The 21,952-nt window shown below is 39.3% G+C and overlaps 1 protein-coding gene across 16 annotated transcripts in view; it reads right to left on the bottom strand.

Moving 5' to 3' along the window:
- Positions 1 to 251: 251 nt before the first annotated feature.
- The window catches only part of mark4b (MAP/microtubule affinity-regulating kinase 4b), a 38,285-nt gene continuing 16,584 nt past the window's right edge, over positions 252 to 21,952 (bottom strand). Inside the window, exons 4-20 of one of the 16 annotated variants that reach the window (XM_057350895.1) lie at positions 16,614 to 16,662; positions 16,441 to 16,506; positions 14,704 to 14,774; positions 14,435 to 14,491; positions 14,085 to 14,321; positions 13,008 to 13,127; positions 12,809 to 12,908; positions 12,459 to 12,568; positions 11,945 to 12,128; positions 11,535 to 11,746; positions 11,009 to 11,112; positions 6,728 to 7,003; positions 5,887 to 5,969; positions 3,255 to 3,299; positions 3,125 to 3,163; positions 2,959 to 2,998; positions 252 to 1,407 (exon numbers count right to left, since the gene is read on the bottom strand). In XM_057350895.1, coding sequence (XP_057206878.1) covers positions 1,074 to 1,407; positions 2,959 to 2,998; positions 3,125 to 3,163; positions 3,255 to 3,299; positions 5,887 to 5,969; positions 6,728 to 7,003; positions 11,009 to 11,112; positions 11,535 to 11,746; positions 11,945 to 12,128; positions 12,459 to 12,568; positions 12,809 to 12,908; positions 13,008 to 13,127; positions 14,085 to 14,321; positions 14,435 to 14,491; positions 14,704 to 14,774; positions 16,441 to 16,506; positions 16,614 to 16,662 — 2,127 coding nt within the window. In that variant the 3' untranslated portion in view covers positions 252 to 1,073. Of the gene's footprint in view, positions 1,408 to 1,539; positions 1,875 to 2,958; positions 2,999 to 3,124; positions 3,164 to 3,254; positions 3,300 to 5,886; positions 5,970 to 6,727; positions 7,004 to 11,008; positions 11,113 to 11,534; positions 11,747 to 11,944; positions 12,129 to 12,458; positions 12,569 to 12,808; positions 12,909 to 13,007; positions 13,128 to 14,084; positions 14,322 to 14,434; positions 14,492 to 14,703; positions 14,775 to 16,440; positions 16,507 to 16,613; positions 16,663 to 21,952 lie in introns of those variants that run through there. The other 15 variants (XM_057350896.1, XM_057350897.1, XM_057350905.1 and 12 more) reach the window with 15 other exon arrangements.

Here is a 21,952-nt window from a genome sequence, read left to right as displayed (position 1 = left end):
TTGATGATATTCTAATTATATGACCAGCACCTGTATATACCTACTGGAGGGAACTGCAAAATGTGAAATATTAAAAAACAGACATTACCTTAAAAAGACTAAACAGATAAAATGTGTCATGATGTATGTACTTTTGACAATAACTACTGTTATATATTATACATCCTAAATTTTAAACAAACTCCAAAAAAAATTAAAATCCACATTGTGTCATCAAACTCTTCAAAGACACTTGCCGCTCAATGAAATAACACAAATAAACAAGACGCACACACCGCTGGATTTCAGACAAGTGTGGAATTTATCTTTCTTGCATTTTGTCAGATTGCAGAGCTCAAAGATGTGGAGTTATTGTCAAAACAGAGATAAAGTCAACAGTCTGTTTGTCGCCGGTCAGCAGAGTGCACTTCTGGCAAATTTACAGAGGTTTTTTTTCTTTATAAGCAGAACACATACGAGAGCAAAACGAGGCTCAACAGGTAAATTGCACCATTTGAAGGGAGAACTGCTTTAAAACAGGTGAAATCGCTCACTCAGCCTTAAAGTGCTACCATGTAATATGGGCCTGCTGACATGCAGGCAACTCAAGGACTAAAATAAGAGGCTCAGAAAAGCAGACGTCACCTACTCAGCCTGCATCACTGGCAAGACAGCTAAAACAACCAATAAAAGACAGATCACTTTCAGCTCTTACAGTTTGTAATGGTGTGGCATTCACACGTGTTGTTGTGAACAAGGATTAAAATAAAAATGAAACACTCTTCTTGCAGGTGCAGAAGAATATACATTAAAATTAGTTAAATAGCAGCAGTTAAACAGGAATGACAATGAACGGAATAAAGATGTGGTTGCCTGGAGTTAAAAAACAACATGGCTAAGACACCAGGTAACATTAGTGGTAAAAGACCTGGTTGGCAGAGTTCCTTCAGTTGGGTTTGTGTGTCAGCGGGTGGCCTGTGTTCCTGCCAGCCTTTATAGCCAGAGAGGGGCGGGGTGTGGGCGGAGCTAGTTCCATTAACGCTCATCCCACCTTTCAGTCCCATTCTGTCTTTCCCCACCACCCCCTGTTGCTCTCAAAGTTCAATTTCTTTGGACACTTTGGTGGCGATGTCCCGAAAGGCAAGCGGTGCCCCCCACAGGCGCTTGAACCGAACCCCGCTGGTCTCGGCAGGGCCCTTGGGCAGCTGGCACACCTCAGCTTCAAAGGCAACGCGGGAGCCGGCTGCTCCGTGGGTGCAGGAAAGGAGGAAGGGCCCGGCCTGGTGAACCTGGCAGCCGCAGCCCTGCGCCGCCTCCCGCAGAGCCAGCACCACCTCGGCCGGGTCCCGGGGGCTCCGTACCCTCACATCCCAGCCGCATCGGGGGGTCCGGGGCTCTGACGCTTTTTGATACCCAGATAGATAGCGACTGCGGAGAGAGGAGGAGGTGAAATGAAGAGTGCGGGGCGACGTATATGGGCAGATGAATGGAAAGGGGGGTGAGATGGGGACAAGAGAGAAATATATTAGAAATGTGGAAAGCAAAAACATGAACAATTCACAAGTTGATTTAGGAATATAATATATACATTAATATAATTTATATTTTTGAATTATATGATTCAAACAATTTAATTAATCAGACAGAACGGGTCTTTTGCTGTTGACGCGCCTCTTTTGAATTGTTTTCAGTTGGCAGGGAGCGTTTTGCGCGCCGGGCGCCTCTGCGTTTTTGCCGGAGCGCTCTGAGCGCCCGAAGTAAAAAAAAACCTCAACTCCGAGCAGAAAAGCGCTTGACGTCATGCCCCCTTTTTCCCCATTGTCCAATCAAATGAAAGGAGAGTAGGGTCTTCCGATGTGGTGATGGAACTTTCCAGTTGCTTGAAACGTCCGTAGCTGCAATGATGAAGGAGAAACTTGTGTTGGCTGACGCGAGTTAACCGAGCAAGGTCAGAGCAAGCGCCCTCTGCTTGTACCTTTTTTAAGTTTCTGATAATATGACAGTTAACAGCAACTAGAGCGCTCGCGCTATAATCCTTGACTGACAGGACAGCTGTTTCGGTGGTTACCTAGCAACATAAAAAACCGCTGCGCGCTGCTCTTTTCAAAGAGTCAACCAAAAGAGCAGCGCGGCGCGCATGGCGTTTTCGAACAGAAAAGGCGCGTTCTGTGTGATCGCCCGCCATCATTTAGAGAGATATAAACCGTGATCTTAAGGGGGGAAGTGATCAGGTAATTGCTAATACCATTACCTTGCAGGAAACACTGGAGTTCTTCAGGATAATACAACCATATTTAAAACAAGCAGTTAAATTTGAACATTATGTGACCATCAGCAGTAACGTTAAGTCATGAAACTGTACGTTTTTTTGAGTTCTGAATGAAAGTCTTTTAAACAATTTGAAGGCACTCAATTGTTACTGCTAAAAAACGGGGCTTTATGATTTAAAGACATACAGCATTCATACTAAATGTAGTGTGCACATACAAATAAAATCATACTAAAATAATATTCAAGCAAAATGTATACATATGCTAGAGCCGAAACATATCTCAGAACAGATTCCTGTGCAGCCATACCTGTCATGCATGCTTTAAAAATGCCTCATACACTTGATCTGTAGGATTAAATCTCAATCGTGAGTAAAAAAGTGCACACGTTTTTGACTAACAATGTGTCCAGATTAATTGAGCACAGATAATAAACAAAAGCACGCAGCATATCATTCAAACATCCATGTTTAAACAAACTGATATATGACTGTGACTTTCCAAATGACTTGCAATATTAAACAATTGTAAATGGATTTTACCGTTTTAATGGAAAGGGAAGGAAAAATACAGAGATCTATATAAACTCTACATAGATCTACGCTAGTTTTAATGCACAGCATACACTGTTTTCTAAGGAATTGACACAACTCAGTCACATTCTGATCAGTCTGATCTGTCATGGTACATGGCACATGCTAGAAATTACCTGTTGTTTTTAGTCTGACTTTTTGTAGCTGTATCTGTAGCTTAAGAAGAAGTAACAAAAGACAATAGTATGTGTAAAATGATTTTGCATAAGATATTTTTGCCTGAACCATATAACGTTTATGTATCTATCCAGATGACGTTTATGCTATAACTATATTATCTACCTATTTTCCGTTTTCCTTCTGTTTGAGTTTGCTTGTTTTCTGAAACGAAGAAAACGGTCCACATTTGGGGGACGGACGGATTGTGTGACTCTCATAATAACATTAGAATTTGTATTCTGGAGACACTCACCTTGTGACCGGAGATCTGGAGACTCTCTCAGGTTCGTCTGTGACCCTCAAGAGGAAGACAAAGGTTCATGTTAGGAATCAATCAGCCAATAGAACAGAGTTTAGTACTCTGTATCCCGCCCCCTCAGTACAACGACCAATCGCAAGATCGAACAACACAGACTTGCACCGTTACACTGATGTCACCATTTGCAATCCACAAAAATCACTGACAATTAAAGAAACGCAATGAACGTGCTAAACAGACACAACTATACGTTTTTAGAGGGCTCACTCATGTAATTGACATAATTTTTGTATTACTTATACAACAAAGCTTGTTTTGTTACTTGATGTCTAAAGAAACATTCACACGCACGCACGCACGCGCGCGCGCGCGCGCGCACGCCCGCACGCATACACACACACACACACACGCGCGCACAGGCACACACACACACGCGCACAGGCACACACACACACACACACACACGCTTTGGTTGACTATCCCCGTGGGGACAGTCCATAGGCGTAATGTTTTTTATACTGTACAAACTGTATATTCTATCCCCTATCTCTAACCCTAAAGATCATAGAACACTTTTTGCATTTTTAGATTTGTAAAAAATATTGTTCTGTACAATTTATTAGCTTTTTTGCCCCTGGGGACCTCAATTTTGGTCCCCACGGTGACACGAGTCCCCATGTGTTGGTGTGTATTCAGGTTTAGGTCCCCACCGGGATATACAAACATGAACACACACACACACACACACACACTTAACATCTAACATCTCAATGAACCAGTTTCTTCTTTATTTGAGAGCTTTCTAATCTAGTATTAGTAAATTGCAAAACAAAGCCGTTATTCTGCTAGTTAAAAGATATCCACACGAGGGCGCTGCAGTTCAAGGCTGCGTGCACGAGTGATCGAGGCAGCCAATGGATTTCCTCTTAAAGGGACAGTACACAGCCCTCTTCCTCAACGGTTAATAGTGAAAACGGAGGCTCTCTATCGGGTGTAAACAATACCTGGACAGAAATCACATATGGCAAGCAGGGGAGGCAAATGAGCTTGGCCAGCAGTGAGTGGCATTTGCCACACAAGGATAAAATACAGGTTATATAACTAATCTGGGATTAAAGTGTATAGTGGAAGCCCATGCTCTACCTTCTACAAAGTAAAATCAAGTTGAAAATGATTTCAACACATTCATATGCAGCTCGATCATTTTACTAGAAGGTAGGCTATAATTCTTTATAAGGACACAAACACTATGCTTTGGGCCAAGCTAAGTGCCATTCCTGTGAATGAGTCAGAGTGCGAGAAGCGATGCAGGTGGTGTAAAAGGCCCCATGAGAACAAAACAAAAGTTTTGACTGTTCTGAATGAAAAACCTGTTGTCATTCTTTGTCACCCTCATGTCATTGAAAACCTCATTGACTTTCAGTCTTTGCTTGATAAACAACCACAAAAGTGTTCTTTTTATAATAGGGTCCAAGTACCAAAAATGACACATAAAAGTGGTTCATACAATTTGCGCATGTCATAAACTGTTGGATTTAGGAAATGTGAAAACAACCAAAATGTGTCGTGTTGTGGGTCATTGTGTGTTCCAAAGAAGAAATAAAACCAAACAGGCTTGAAACAGGTTTGAAATGACACGAGGGTGTGTAAATAATGACTGAATTTTAATTTCTGTGTGATCTGATCGACTGATCCTTTAAACAGTTATTTAGTATAAAATGAGCTCAAGGGGGTCTCTGACACCCAGTGCCAACAAGGGTACCAAAGAGAGCTGAGGTGAGAGAGTGAAAATTTGACAAATGACAGAAGACTGACTAGACACGTGCCGGTATTCGGTAATACAATATACATGCATGGTATGTTATATTAGACACTAGGATGAGTGTACTTCAGTTAATTAAGAAATCATTTATTTGATATTGTGGCCTTAAATCAAGAGGTCAGATTGTAATGAAATAAAAGAAAAAGACTGATAAGACAAAAAAAATTAAAAGACAAATGACCTTATAACTATACATTTTTTCTGTAACACTTTACTATAAGGTGCTTGTTGTTAACAGTAGTAAATTAAATAGCTAACAACATTAGCTAACAATGAACAATTTTTTTCAGTAGTAATCCCTGTTAATGTTCTTTCATGTCAATACAGTTATCATGTTAATTCATGGTGCATTAACTAACTTCGTGTCTACACCGGACACGACGCGACACGACACGACACGACACGACACGACAAAAGACATTAATAACAGATTAGAACCCATTATAATAAAAAAATCTGTCCACACTGGATCGCGGTGTAATGTTAACAGTGACAACATTTGATTTTAATAATGTATTAGTAAATGAACATGAACTAACATTAATAAAGGCTGTATTAGTAGTGTTTACTCCGATTATGCTTAATAAGCAGATAAGGTCATGTAAACAGGTAAAACGGTTTTCGTTTATTTTCGTTTTTTATAAACAAAGTGTGTCAAAGAACAATAACAATTATTTTACGACCTACTTCGTAATGCGAAACAATGCTGCGATGAATACTTCAGCAATTGGGGAAAAATGGGATACCGGCACATGTCCAAGTCTTACAGATGGAAGACAGGCCACAAACAGGTAAAAAACTTACTAACTGTTTTTGATCCCTGTGGCAGAGTGCAGCCCGAGACGGACTTGCTTGAGCTCTGGCGCTTAGATGGGTCAAGATTGACCCTAAGAGTTGATGGGGGAGGGAAAGAAAGAAAGAGAAGAAAAGTTTGGAAGCGGAAAAGGACAGGAAGATTCAGAGAAATAAGATCGCAGCTGATTGGCAAGGAAAAAAACGAATAAAACAAAAATACAGAGCACCCAACAACAACCGAGACCAAGATACAAAGGAAAACAAGAGGAGCGGAAGCTGTTGGTTAATAACACAGGAGGCTTGAGGCAGTGTAGTACATATGCAGAGTAAAGATTTTTCTCATTGGATGTCACCCTAGACAGGTGCTGAATCTAATCACCGAGCTTCACTTCAAAGACGGAAGTGTTGCCTGTAATCTAATAAAGAGTACCTCCGCTGTATATCTTTGTGAAGTATTTATTTTTGGCGTTCGGCCTGGGAAGGCACATAAACAATTTCGCCGAAGAGCAAAGAGCCCCATCAGCGTTCCTACACACTACTGAACATCTCAATTAAATTACCGACTCCAAACGTACATCTAACTCTGTTACCTCCACAGGACGATGGGCACCTAACCAAATGAAGGATGGCTTCATTGGCTGACTGGCTCCGGCGTGGAGCCGGTGTCATTTTGATTTCATGTGGTTAAACATTTTTACACACTACATTGCCATCTTTAAAAGAGAGAGGGAGGATACAAAGAACAAAGCAGTGGAAGTCACTTTGCACAAACGGAGACTTATTTTTATCTCTTTGATGTTCTGAGATTCAACAGAGAAGTCAACAGAGGGATATCTTTCTTTCCTCTTACCTGCGGGTGAGTTTGGAGGTCAGCTTGGAGAACAAATTGGTGGTCGCACGGCTGCGCGAGTGTGGCAGAGGGCTGGCATCGTGGGATAGGGTGGGTGAGGTTGGTGGTGCGTGGGTGGAGGGTCGGTGGTCCCGGAGCTGGCCCCCGTGAAATGTGCTGCGGATGGTGGAGCCCCGAGTCAGGCGAGAGCGCTCGGAAGAAGTGGAGCTGGAGGCCCCGGCACCAGAGATACTGTGGGTGGATGGGGAGGCTGGAGGTATTCGATGTGACAAGGTGCTGAGAGGAGAAAAGAAAGAAGACGACAAAGTTTAGAACCAAAGGTAGCATAAACTTCGTTGTGCTTTGCAAAACTGACAACCTTTATATTTCTATGGAATATTGCAATGTTATTTAGCAACACCCAGGCAACCATCCAGAAAACCTTAACAACCACATAGCAACACTTTGACAACCATCTAGGACACGACGATGCCAACTTTTGCATTAACATACACTCGTTTTTTCTTTATACCTGTAAAATGTAAAGCGACTGTCAGAACAATAGTCTCACTCATTAGCAGTCATCTTGGCTTTAAATAAAAACCAATTTGAAAGCTAGATTTAATCCATAAAACAAAGCCCTAAAAGAAACACAGTCACAACTCTGTCATGATACGATTAGACTGAGATCAGATCGCGGTGTTTGGCGAGACAGCTGTAACTGGGTTTAGTCGAGCGTAAATGTGAAGCAGGATGCTGAGTCACTGTGGCATGAACTCTTGTGTTCGTATTCCATCCGAGAAACAGCCACTTAAGGCAAATTACAACTGAGCCCTTAGTGGAATAAAGCTGGCACACGACTGCACATCTGAAAGACAAAGACAGATATGCAGGAAGAGAGAGAGCAAGAGAGAGACATAACACCACAAGAGGCATTTTGTACATGTTAATCTACTTCACAGTGAGAAGACCGAACTAGAATTTTTAAAAGAGTGTTGCTTGTCTATCTAAAGCTCTTCCGAGTGTTTTTGATGTGTTGCTATGCAGTTCTTGATGTGTCTAGGTGATATATCACTGGTGCGGTTTGGTTGCCAGGGAGTTGCTACCCAAGATATTTTAGTTGACTAAAATTAAAACTTTGAAAATGTTTTTGTTCATTGAAATCAAATGAAATATTGGGCTACAAATTGTTGGAAAAAGTTCAACTAAACGAAAAATGGAAATTTTTGGCTAAGTTTGAGGCACTAAAATGATAATAATAAACAAAAGCTAAAATAAAACTAAAGTAGAAATATATAGCAACACAAAAAATAAACAAATAAATTGACAATATAGCATATAACATAATTGCTAAAAAAACTTATAAAATATAATGTAATAAAAAAAAACTAAAAACAGAACTATTCTAACTCTGTTGCTATCGACTGCTAAAGTGTCCCGAGTTTGCCTACAAATCAAAAGATCCCAACCTGAAAATTCTACATCTTTGTCACTATATAGACGGTTTCATCTGATTGCACGTGCCTGGCCCAAAGTTAATTTCCGCTCTGTTTTTTTATCTGTTTGTTGGTCTGGCTAGTGTCTATTTACAGTATATTTAATTTATATTAATAAGAATAATTGTTTTATTGTATAATAATTGTATTAAATAAACAATTTGTTGAATGGGTTGTGTTACTTGGTCGCATTTAAGTTTAGTCAAGTAACAGTTCTTCTACTAGTAAAATAATACTGGCTAGACATACTTTTAACTTGCTAGCTAATGTGATTTACTTATGTCTTTTGCTTGTTTGCAGAAATAATCTGCTGGGTCTTTTTTCTTTGTGGATGTGTACCGGAGGTTAAGTTTGGGCCAAAAACACGTGTATGTGTAGTAACGTTTGTTTATGTTGTTGCTTTGAAACCGTCTTTACGACTTAAACCACTCCTTCAAATGATTCTTTATGGTTCATCATCACCAAGTGAAAATCAAAAGTTTGATTGCTTAAAAAAATCCCCATATACATTAATTTCAGAGCAGTCTCTTTAAATCTTAACCTGAACTATGTATGAGCAACAATAAGACTGATATCGGTTGAGGTGGGTTAATGTCTCAGCTCTTGGCATTCAAAAGCCTCCGTTCTCTCCATCTCACTCAGTTCTGGCACTAATCTAACAGATCTCACATGCTGCCTCAGTCTGGCTTGAGGCCACTTTACTTAACGCTCTAAATAACTCTGCTCTCATGGAGCTTACACACACACACAGGATTCCCTGTAACAAGGTTTCACATATTAGCTCCACCTGGGCGGCTGCACTGCAGTCATTAATAGCAGCACTGGGCAGAAAATTAGCCACAGGAAAGAAAAACAGCAATGAGATCAGTACAAGAGCAAATGGAGACTTTTGCTTAGCTGTCCTGCATCTCATGCATTAAAAAGCTTGCAATTAAAAGACGCATTTCAAAATAAACATTTCTAATAAATGTCTTACAAGAATAACATTTTGGCTTATGTTTTTCATGATTTTGGGTGTGGCGTCAAATGTCGTGTGTCCCTGAGACGGAGGTCGGAAGGCCGACCTTGAGTGTCGTCCTATACGTTCCATGTGTTACGAACCCGGCAGACAGGAGACCAGGGAGCGGATCCAAATGCACTATAGTGTCTTTAATTAAAGTCCACAGAATGACAACAAAACCAAAACGTGACATAAAACCCAGGAAACACGAGGGCGTAACATGTACCATAACATCCAAGAAAACACCACAGAGTAACATTAGCAATGACTGACAACAGACAATTGAACACAAGGGCTATATATACACAGATGAAGGGACAAACAGGAAATGAGGCACACCTGAAACCAGTTAACAATCCCAAGACACAAGGCATGATGGGATATGGAGTCCTAGACCAAAACACAGGCAGATACACTTGCAATGTGGTGCCCTCAGGTGGAGACCCGAGGCGCCAGCAACAGGGTGTAACAGTGTTTGAGTTTGGAAATATGTGAAATCCGAGTTGCGTGGAACGCAGCATGAGTAAATTCTCCTGAACTATGAGAAAGCAACCACTGCAATAAATGTTCTTGCAGCTAGCATGATGAAATACACCGGAACAGCATCAGGCTGTTCACACGTGCTTGAGTGTTATGCTTGCAAATTTAAATCTATTACAAATGTATATCCATCAAACCATTGATGATGATTTTGAGCATGTGGACACGTGCACTGTACTAAATGGCTTATGGGAGGGAAGCATCTTAAGGTCAAGCAGGCTTGTGACCCTCTCTCGGTCTCTCTCTCTCTCTTAGTCACATGACAGCCAATCTTTGAAGCTCCCCCAAAGGGGGGGAAAGAGAGAGAGTGAGAAGTGCGCTCTGGGAAACAGTATGAAAGAGAAGAGGGTGATGGAAGGACAGAGAAGCAGACACCATCTGCCACAGCTGAAGCATAACAGAGCAAATCCATCTTGATAAAAAACACACAGGAAAAATCTTTCAGCATGTAAATAACAGGCCATTGCTGTGGACTTCTAAAACCTTTCTTCTAAGGCAACTAGTCTGTGTTCACTAACCATTTCAAAAGGGTTATTTTTACAGCCGTGAAAAAATGAAGAGACCATCCAAATTTTTATTTCATCAGCCTCTCTAGATGCATTGTGGTCTTTTCAGTCTAGTGTCTGTTAAATTTCAACAAAATCATCCAACAGACTGACAAGATACATGAAAACTGTGATACAAATCCTAAATACATGAACAGATATTACTATTGTATTGCTTAAGTGAATATAAACTTGTTTTCTTTGCAGTATTTGATGTCTGAAAAAATATAGAGCATCTTCTCTGTTATTTTGAACTGTTTCTCCAGTTTTCATTTTCTGCAAATAAATGCAAATAGAAACAATGTTTTTTTATGAAACGGTTTCTTCATTTTTTTCTGCAGCTGCACCACAGACAGAATGTTTTTTTTTCATTTTACCAATGTCATTTCCATCACATCACAAAAAAAAACGTTTTTTTGATAGCTAGTCTTAAACACACAATCCAGCAAAATGTTCACACTTTTTGCATAATTTGAATAAATTTGATTAAAACACACACATCAAAATGTCTCATATTTCATCTCAAGCGTGCACTATGCACTGACACTGATGTTTCCTTGATAACCAAGTACACTGTTAACGTTTAAAAAATATTACTGTTAGTTGCAATAAAAATCATCCCATGCATCATGAAAGCGTTTTATATACCTAATTTAATAATTCAATTTACAGAAAGCAAATTGAAATGGACAGACAAAAAACATACATGGAGTCACATTACCTGTTCTCTTTTCCATTCTGCAGTAGTGAGTGTCTATCGGTGCTGGTGCGATCTGTACATACATAAGTGTTTCTGCGAGTCATGGCACTGGCGGGGATGTTATTCTAAAACAAGAAAAAAAAATTCTCAATACATCAATTTCTTTGACACATGTGTCCTCTAAAACTAAGGTATTTTTTGTCTGTTTTAAGTAAAATATATCTAAATAATTTTAGTATTTATTCTTACTTTTCCAGTTTTTTGCAGTGCATTATGTCTTATGAAACTTTCAAAGGACAAGCTGTATGTGTGCTGAGGGAATGTACTGTAACTAATGACCCTGTGACTATCGAATGCCGATTCAGACTAATCTGAACAAGGTCCATTATATCCCGGGGTAATGTTGTTGTCATTGGTGTATCTGGTGTAGGAAAGTTCTGCAACTCTTTAATGGACGCCACTTGAGCTTTCATCAGGGTAATTTATGGTTTCATCTACTGCATTGACAAATCACAAGTCATTTTCCTAACACGTCATGTGTCATTACCGTCGTTGCGTTGATGTCCTTGCGGCGGTCTGGGATCTCTGCCTTGTTGGGGTTGTTGGCTGCGCTGACCATAGGGCTGGACGGAGGGATGCTACGACTGCCCACCACACTGCTGCTGGTCTTACGTGAGGGCAGACGCTCCTCCTTCAGATCCCCCTCACCTGTGCTGGTGGGGCTGCGCTTGGGGTGGGCTGCTGGCACTGACGGTCCACCTAGAAAAAGACAAAAGACAACAATGGAAGAAGACTGTCATGAGGGACATGCTGGGTAGCAAAAACTGCTCCTGAAAAAGTTGATTCCCAAATCTGGATGAGGTTAACTTCATGTATATAAATATTAATTTAAACCGTTTTTATGCATCATATTATATTATATGCTAATATTTCTTAAAAAGTGGTTCAGGGACTCACAGAAGTCACTGTGTCTCCTCTGCCGGTGGTAGGTGGAGGCACTGCGCTGAGGTTTACTGTGGGTGGAGGCAGAGGTGGAGCTGGACGAAGAGGTGGACGAGTGTTTGCTGGTGCCATTCGTAATGGGGCTGGCTCGAGCCCGTGCTAGAGACAGACTGCTGCTCGACCGGGACTCCATACCATCCTGTGTAAGATATCAGACATCACACACTTACAGTATAAGAGAGCATTTGGGATCTTATACAGGGGTTCTCAACCTTTTTAACTCCAAGGCCCCCCACTGTATTCAACAATATTCAAAGGCCCCCCTCCCGCTCACAAAAACTCAAAATTTCAACCCAATAAAAGCTTGATATTAACTATACTCAATATAAACATGGAAAATAATAAGAAATATCTTGGTTTTGAGTAGTTTTAAAATGTATTTCAATGCTCATTAGTCATCCTGAGGCCCCCTTGGAATTCAGCTGGGGCCCCCCAGTTGAGAACCTGCACTTATGTCAGGATGTCTCACCTCGGTTTTGCGGCCTAGCAGCAGATACGTGGCAAATATCTCATTGTACTTTTGCGTGGTTAGTGCGTCTTTGATCTCATCACGGGAGTAACCCATTCCTACCATTACATCTGTATGGGCAGAGAAATACAACAGTGACTTTACACACTCATTCTCCAACTTCACCATTTTATGCATTTTCTTTATAGATCACAGATCTTTCACGCAGCAGAATTTCTGTTGCATTGATGCCTAGTGTTTTAAATGTGTGAAAAAAGGCTGACAAACGACAGCCCAAGAGTCCATAAGATTGATAGGATCAAGGATCATATTACGGGCCGAATAGGGCAGAGGTCTCTAACGTCTCTCACCTATACGGCTGGTGACATTATAGTCCTCCACAGGCTCCACATGTGGCTTCAACTCGTCTCCTTCGTACCCAACATTCAACCATTTATCTTTCATGATTTGCTGAAAAGGAAGAACAGAGAGTCAGACAGAGTCAGGCAAATGCCGATCCACGCAAACTCAATAAGACTTGAACTGAGAAGTGTAGTTCCTCCTCCTAACCTCCAAGGTGCAGCGTTTGGTGGGATTGAGCACCAGAAACTTGCGCAGGATGCTTTCACAGTCGGTAGACATGTAAAACGGCACTCTGTATTTTCCTCTCAACACGCGTTCTCGCAGTTCCTGAGGGAACAACACAAACTTCTGTTTAACACCTAATGTGATGTGAACCAGTCACCCACCTGATCACTGCAATTAATTAGCATTTATAATCAGGGTTTTTCCTGGCTCAAAATGAGGCGGAGGTGGTGCCATCCTGATCTTGTACACACACACGTAGGTCTACCGTACCTTTAAGTGACTTAACCAAAGTGACTTTGAGTTTGACATATTAAAAGTTCTAACAAAATTAGATAAAAATAACAATTATTAAGTTATAGAAAACAATATTTTTTTAATCAAATAAAGCATTTTGATCATTTTCAACTAACTTTTCAGCCCACAATAGCCAACTGAATTAACCAGTCTTTCTACATGAGCAACGCTCATTCACATCTTGCATTCTCTGTGGTTCACTTTAAATGATTCAATGATCTCGCTAGTGACTGAAAAGTTCAATAGTTTAAATGAATCGGTTCAAATGAGTTATTCGTGTGCGAGTCGTTCTGAACGCAATGTGCGTTCATACTGGCGAACTCGCTGTGTACAGTATACGCTGATTCAACGATCCAACTGCACAGCTAAAGACATTACAATGATGTACGTCATATTAATTTAAGAAATTTCAAGGAATTAAACGTACTTGGATGCAAAACAAACAGCCGTGAAACACAGGCTGGCTCTTGTTCTGCAACTCTTTTTAGCGCCTCAGTATGCTGATAACGAAACAGCGCCTCCACTGTGGCGTAATGTCGCAACTGCAGTTACAAATGACAGTCTGTTATATGCACGCAACATTTCTTGTGAAGACTCGCAACATAATTTTGGCAAGAGCCTGAGGCGGCATGAGATTTGACGGAGGTGGCCGCCTCCAATTTCTCTATGCAGGAAAAACCCTGATAATGAGTATTTCTATTTGCCAAAATATCAGAGTTGACGTTTTAGTACTGTGGTTTTATATATACTATAAGGGATTTACACCTTGAGGTTCTGTCCATCAAAAGGTAGAGACCCGCTGACCAATGTGTAAAGTATGACCCCCAGACTCCAGATGTCCACTTCTGGCCCGTCGTACTTCTTCCCCTGAAAGAGTTCAGGAGCAGCATAGGGCGGACTGCCGCAGAACGTGTCCAGCTTATTGCCCATCGTAAATTCATTACTAAAGCCAAAGTCAGCAATCTTGATGTTGGTGTCTGCGTCAAGCAGAAGGTTCTCCGCCTGAGGGAGGTGTAATAATAGGAGTATATGATCAGCAATGAGCAGGAGTAAAACCGCAATACGTTTTACTTAATGCGGTAACGGATGACTAAATCATGACAAAGAACAATAACCTTCAGATCCCTGTGAACGATATTCTTCTGATGACAGTAATGAACTGCAGACACAATCTGAAACATTGATATGAAGAGGATCTCTGTTTACAAGAAAGATACACAACATCCAGAGACAATCCTACATTTCATTTCATGAGAAATACAAATGTTTACAGTCTTAAATACTTTTGAAACAACATGCTTCAAAAATTGCTCTACTCAAATATTTACTACAGCAAAACTAAATAAACATTTTTAAGTCATTTCTATATCACAATGTGTCCTACCTGCCGGAATTTAGCACGCGCCTCCTTTTCCTTCATTCTGCCATGAGATACGAGGTAGTCGAATACTTCACCTACAACAAAATAACAATTTGAAAAAAAAAATCATACAGCGTAATTATCTGGGTGTTTAAAGACTTTCTGCTTTTCCAAGTTAAACATTTGACATTTAGTAAGCCATTCTTTGGCTGATTTGAATAAATAAATGTATCTAACAATTGCATTGAAGTTAGTTTTTACCAGATTAAAAAAATATTTTCTTGTTTGCTAAATTTAGCTAAATGTCGCTAATTTTATGCTTAAAACAGGACAAAACATTTTGATTTGCCAATAGGGTAAAACATATAAAAAAAGATCAGATATGGGTAGTTGACAAATAAATCGTACATGTGTCCTATGGTGTGTCAGCAAACTTTAGAAAACAAGTTGTTAATATTACATTGCTTTATATTATTAATATTCAAATTGATCATATAAAACAGCATAAGAGAGATTAATCTTCATGGTTATTTTTTTCTACATTTTTGTCGACACACCATAGGACAAATTTGCATATTAGTCTGTCAACTACACATACTGTATACCATCATAAAAAACATCTTCAGGGAAAGCGTTACACATCCTTAAACAACATGACTAATGGACACTATAGAATCATTTAGATTGATAAAATCCGTGAAATCAATTGGGAATTTTCTCACTAATGAAGTTGGCTACTTAATCCTGGAGATCGGATGCAATATGTCACACCACTACGTATTCATTGACGCCAGAATAAGATTCATTAGAGCAAAGTACACATAATGAATAAGCTTCCAATGAGATGTAAAGCATGGGACAGATTGCCGATGTGTAGTATAAGCCTGCAACTGCTGAACATGCATGTGTGTGTGCCCACACGTGAATAAGCCTCATCAAAAAGATTAAGAGTGGAAACGTGTGATCCATTACGAGAGCAGCTGATCTAAAAGCCCCAAATAGGACTGAGAGACTCAACAGAAACAGGCTGAACTGAAGTTTAAATAAACTCTATCTGTCTGGCGGGAAATAGCTTTAATTGCTGTGCTGTGCGGATCTGAATTCACTGAATGCACATGAGAAAAGAAAGACGAGAGGAAGAGAGACATAACAGACGTGGTTCTTGCAGCTGCGCTCAGCTTGATGAGACAGATTCACACGTGCATGTACAGTATACGTGCCAGCAAATAAAGACTATAGACATGTGTGCTCATTCATATGTGTATTTATCAAAGCTCATGGGTATATATACAGTGATAAAATAGGGACAGTATATTTACGGTTTCATCGAATGCACACGCCTGGCCTCAAGTTAACCTCCGGTCTGTGTTTGGCTATCGGTCTAGCTAGGTTTGGCTAGTGGCTACTAATATAACTATCTCAATTTGATTTAGTTTATATTAACATTAATCTATATTCATATTTTATTGTATAATAATTGTATTAAATAAACAATTTGTTGAATAGGTTTTGTAACTTTTCGTGTCACATTTAAGTTTAGCCAAAAAATGGTTCTTCTTCTGGTAATCCACATACTTTTCACTTGCTAGCTAATGTTATTTACTTGTTATTTCTTTTGCTTGTTATCAGTAATAGTCTACAGGGACTATAACTATGCAGATGTGTACCGGAAGTTCAGTTTGGGCCACAAAAGCGTGCATGCACAGTAATGTTTGTTTATGTTGTTGCTTTGAAACCGTCTATATATGTGTAGGATCTTACCTCCACTGGCATACTCCATAATAAGGTAGAGTGTTTTTTCTGTCTCAATCACCTCAAAGAGCTGAACTGTAGAAATGAGAAGGCAAAAATGTAGGTGAGCGTAATATCACATAATCACATCTGGTGTCAACAATGGAATGCTGAGGTGTCATGAAGTTATCACACACACTTACCTATGTTAGGGTGGTTGAGGCCCTTCATGATCCGTACCTCTCGAAAGAGCTGAAGAAAGAGAAAAGACTTTTATAAATAAATGTATGGACAGCCGAGGTGAGACATCCCTGACAAGAGAACATCCCGAATGCTGTCTTATAATGTAAATGCATGAAGCATTTAGTTAGCATCAGACCAGTTGGATGTGAGCAATGCGTTTTATTAGACACAACATAGAAGTACACAGTGAGGTCCAAAGGGACAACCTGAAACGTATGTATTGACGGGTCTCCCCGCCAATCCTCGACCATCACTCGTGTAGTATGTTAATCTGTGCACCTCAATCACTCGGACAAGCAGAAAAGCCAGATGACATATTTAATAACAGGATTCCGCGTCCGCATCTAGTTATATGGACTCAATGCGGTGCGCCATTGATTATTGTCACACACAAACAAGCACAACCACGACAAAGGCAATTCACACAAACACTCAGCTCTAATGCCTAATGCACCTATTCTTATTATTCTTAGCACAGACCGATTTATTCGTAGCACTGTTATTGATTTTTTTCAACTTACTTGTCCGTTCGGGTAAGTAAAATTGTCTCTCACTTGCCCATACAAAATTCACTTGTCCCGGACAAGCGTTAATGTCGAGTCCTGACATGGATCATTAGGTTTTACACAAAACTTGTGTGAAGTCAATAAAGCGAAAGTAGGATAAAACCTAAACTAAAAAATATAAAATTGATCTTTTTTCTCAAATAATCAGACTCATGATTTTTGTAAACATGCCATCGGTAGTCATGTAATGTGGGACATACATGACATCACTCTGCACGTACTGTAACTACTTCAAAAAATACACGAAAAGTACAACAAATGCCACTGCAGGGACTCATCATGGGTACATGGGTATTCATCTATCCTTGAATTAAAGCCAAAAAATTCATCTTACAGCTAATCTTTCTTTTGTCTAAAACAACGAAGTTGTTCTGAATTCATGAAATGCATGCTTGTAGCCATCTTGTGACTGTTCCTAATTTTTAAATGGCCTTTCTTTGAAAGATATTGTATGTGTGAAAAACATCCTTGTTCTCTGTGAAAGCAGAACTTAAATGCTGCAAGAACCTTGATTAACAAAGAGATGCGTTGTGGGGGAGGCACCGAGTCAAAGAGAGAAGTGAGGGATCATTCAAAAGAGTGAAAAAATAAAAAGTATGTGCGAGTCTTTCTGTATGAGAAACAGAAGAAGACCAAAAAGGACAGAGAAAAAACTAAATAAATAGAATCTGAGAGCCTAATTCTTCCCAAACACAGTCAGTCACCCTGGGAGAAAGGGCGAGCGAGACAGACAGACAGGGGGAGAGAGAGGGGCCGTGTTTTGATTAGCTGTTTCTGCCATTGGCTTGTGTGTGTCCCATCAGTAAGTGTCCATTAACATTTACATTTACGTATTTAGCAGACGCTTTTATCCAAAGCAACTTACATTGCATTATCCTATACATTTATACATAGGCATGTGCAATCCCTTGGGATCGAACCCACAACCTTGCGTTGTTAACGCAATGAATTAGAATCTTAGAATCTTAGAATCTTTTAGACTGTAAATCGTATTATATTGTATTGTCATTGTGTTAAATGTCTGTACTAGAAGCTTCCAACACCAAAGAAAATTCCTTGTGTGTGCAAGCACACTTGGCAATAAAGCTCTTCTGATTCTGATTCTGATTCTGATGCTCTTACCACTGAGCTACAAGAAAGCTTTATCCATTCTCATGTCGAATGGTCTGTACAAGCCAAAATCACAGGTTGACAAAAGGCAGTATAACACAAAAGAACACACAAACTGATAGCGAATCAAGGCTATGTTTACTTTCCACACAACGATTATAAACACAATCATTAACTGAATTTCTTTACCGCTGCACGGCCACTGAACGCTGTAGCGTGAGACTGACGCCCTGACACTTCTTTTATGTCTTTCATGTGAGGAACTTAACACAAAGTTCTTTCACAAAGATTTACACTGTCTATATGCTGACAAGGAGTTTTGTTCATTTGTTATACACATGTGTTTTATTTGGGCATCAGTTGTTCTGACAAAACCGGTACGGGAGCAGGTTTGCCCCATAGATTATGATAAAACACATCTATTTTAGGAAACACAGGGCATGTTGAGTAAAGTTAGCAAGATAAGATAGTCACTACATTGTGTTAAAAGCAGGTAAGACTAGTTTTGAGATGCACTAAAATAGAATTATTTAAAATATATATATAGTGATATTACGCTACATTGAGGTTTTAAAAATAAGACTCCGGTGGGACACACCAACAGTAGGCATCTGTTTGAGCTCACTAATCTGTTTGTTTTACGCATGTACGGCTGACATACGCAAACACAGATGCACATAAATGCGAATTGAACTGATCGAGGCAGACAGGTTACATAATGACCCCCCCCCAATGCATAAGACTCTTAGCCGGCAACACAGAAAAGAGATCGAATCCACTCTCTCATCCCTCCTGTTACAGAGACTGAGCACTAACAACAAGATGTCGCTACTAAATAGGGATGGTAAATCATACATATCGCCCGAATATTGCCATGACATTGTTTTCTGACGCCTCAAAAAATTCTGTGACGCCATTACGATTTGATTCAGGGTATATCAATCAATCTATTGATATTGAGATTTTATGTATCTGTTTTACACAGTAAAACTAGTTAAATTCACAAATGTTACTAAAATATTGCTGCTCTCCTTCTAAAACCTCGTAACTCCATATTTCGTTATTTTTATTTTTTGCCATAATCAGTATTATTAGTCATTCTTTAGGTTTTATCACTTTGTTTGTCAACTTTGATAACACTATATAACAATAATTTAAAAAGTTAAGTGTTCCATTCCATATGAAAAATAGAAAATTTGGACATCCAAGGTTTTGGAAGGACAGTGATGATAAATAACACAAAAGTTTAATTGAATTGTATTGTGCCCAATTGGGACAAAAAACATTTAGTTTTTTTAAATAGTAAAGAAACATAAAATATAAAATCAATAGTCTAATAATGAGAGTGTACGACAACAACAGTCAATAAAGTCCTTTATGCAAAAAAATATTTTACGTGTAGAGCTGATACATTGTAGACATTTGCATCTATACATCAGTATACATTTGATTGATGTATGGATCCATATCGATGTATCTATTCCTTACTACTAAATACAAGTTTTGTCTCTCGAATAAAATTCATTGTGGCACTGTCTTCGCAAGTGTTGTACTGTATGTCCCTTAAACCACATGCAAAAAAATATTTAGATTGTGTTTAAAATATCTGCAAAAAAATCTAGATTTGTGTTTAGCTGGTTTCCCAAATATATGAGCCATTAAAATGATTTATGTTAATCATAAATAACACAGTGTAACACATTTTTCAAAAGTTTCATTGTATAATCAAAAAAGTATATAAATCAGGTAAAATGTCTTTTATAACAAAATAAACATGCCATGTAAATATTTTACTGGAAACCTAAAAAAACAGTCTGTGCAAAATGCCTCTTTTCCTTTTTCAGCAATGAGGAAATGGTGCTTGTGCAATCGGTCAAACGAAAGCTGACAGTGTGATCACATGACACAGCTATCCTGATACAACATCAAACATCACCTCTATCGCACACACAAATGTGCGTGAGCCCCTTGAGACCAGCTCTAATTGAATTGCAGAGACAAGCAGCATATCATCTGTTCACCTGAGCTTTAAAGATAACTATCAGATAATCCAGCTTCTCCCTCCCTCTCTTTTTCATCACGCATCTCTCACTCTCTTTTCCTCAAAGAAGGGACTTCCTGGTTCGTTTCCCAGGCTTTGGCCTCACGTCACCGTTGCTATGGTGACCTGGTATTAAGGCACAGACTTATCTCACCCCCTCAGTCTGACAGCGGCGCACCGCTCCCTCAGCAACACCTGATGGAAAACCTGCCGCCGCCTGCAGTGCTCTCGCACTCTCGCTTTAGATAGATTTACTGCCGAGACGTGCTGCGTTTCTTCCCTTCATCCTGTTTCCCCTCTATTCTCCATGGCAACGTTCAGACAAGCAGTGTAAAAATATTGTTAGTTGTTCACAGAATAAAACAAAAAATGATCACTTACCTAATAAATAGTAAAGTTTAACATCAGAAAAACGAACTGAAATGCTCTTTTCTGAATTTTTTTTCCGCGGCTTTATATTTTCCTATATATTCATATATACACTATATATATATCATATATACATATAATACAAATGTTAATATATGACAATATTACAATATATTGAATAATACATAATGAATTGACTGTTCAATATATGGAAGTTTCAAAGAAGTTTCAATATATGGAAATGTATTATTTATTTCATATATTGCATCATATTTTCCCATATATTTTCCAGTATATTCTTTTATATATTTTCCAGTATTTAATGTACATTATATATATTTAATGTAAGATGCATGTTCTACTGCACTGGCTGATTTTCCATTGCCACCTGCAAATTGCACATTGCTTTACATACTTATTCATGAACATTTTATACAATTTTAAAATATTTTCATGAAATAAAGAAAATTAAAGAGTACTATTTTGCACAGGGTTACGTATACAATACTATTTTGTGTGAATGTAGCCCATGCAACTCAGCCCAGATGTTAAGCAAACTTCAAGTTCATTCCCTGTGTTGTTTTCTTATTCGTTCCTTAACAAGAGTATTCACCTCACAAAGCTGTTTATAAGCTCTTTAGCTCAGTTTCCTTGTGGCTGCTATTGAATGAGGTCTGTGTAGGTGGAGCTGGACACAAACATCTGAACCCAGAGTGATGTGTTTGTCCAAGACCTCCTCACCATGACCCTATCGCCATTTCATACTGCAGGCCTTGAGCTGAAAGCCAACAAACACAGACACAGAGCAAAAAGCATGATCCAACATATCTCATTCTGACATTTTATGAGCGATCAGACCCATAAAGTAATACAAAGACAAAATAAAAGAAATAATAGAGCAGTCAACTGATATGGGAGGGTTTATAATGAGTGCCCATGCGGAGAACACATGGAAATGATCAACTAGAACATTTCTAGTTTCTATTTAATGTACAGGCCGAGATGTGTTCAGTGCAAACAAGATGCAACCAGAACATATGTTTAATGTAGTACAGTACAGCTGTGTGGTGGGAGATTTTGGACGAATGAGATTTCACTGTGGGCGGGGCTACCCAGCATGACCTTGCCGCATGGTTAGAACAACTTCTATTTACATGAAAGAGATTTTATTACTTGTCACATTATTGCATTCCCTCACCATCTCCCTGAAACT

Source organism: Triplophysa rosa, linkage group LG14 (genome assembly GCF_024868665.1).
Source record: "Triplophysa rosa linkage group LG14, Trosa_1v2, whole genome shotgun sequence".
In the NCBI taxonomy this organism is placed as follows: domain Eukaryota; kingdom Metazoa; phylum Chordata; class Actinopteri; order Cypriniformes; family Nemacheilidae; genus Triplophysa; species Triplophysa rosa.
The sequence above is the reverse complement of the archived record's forward strand: the minus strand, read 5'-3'. Positions and strand labels throughout refer to the sequence as shown.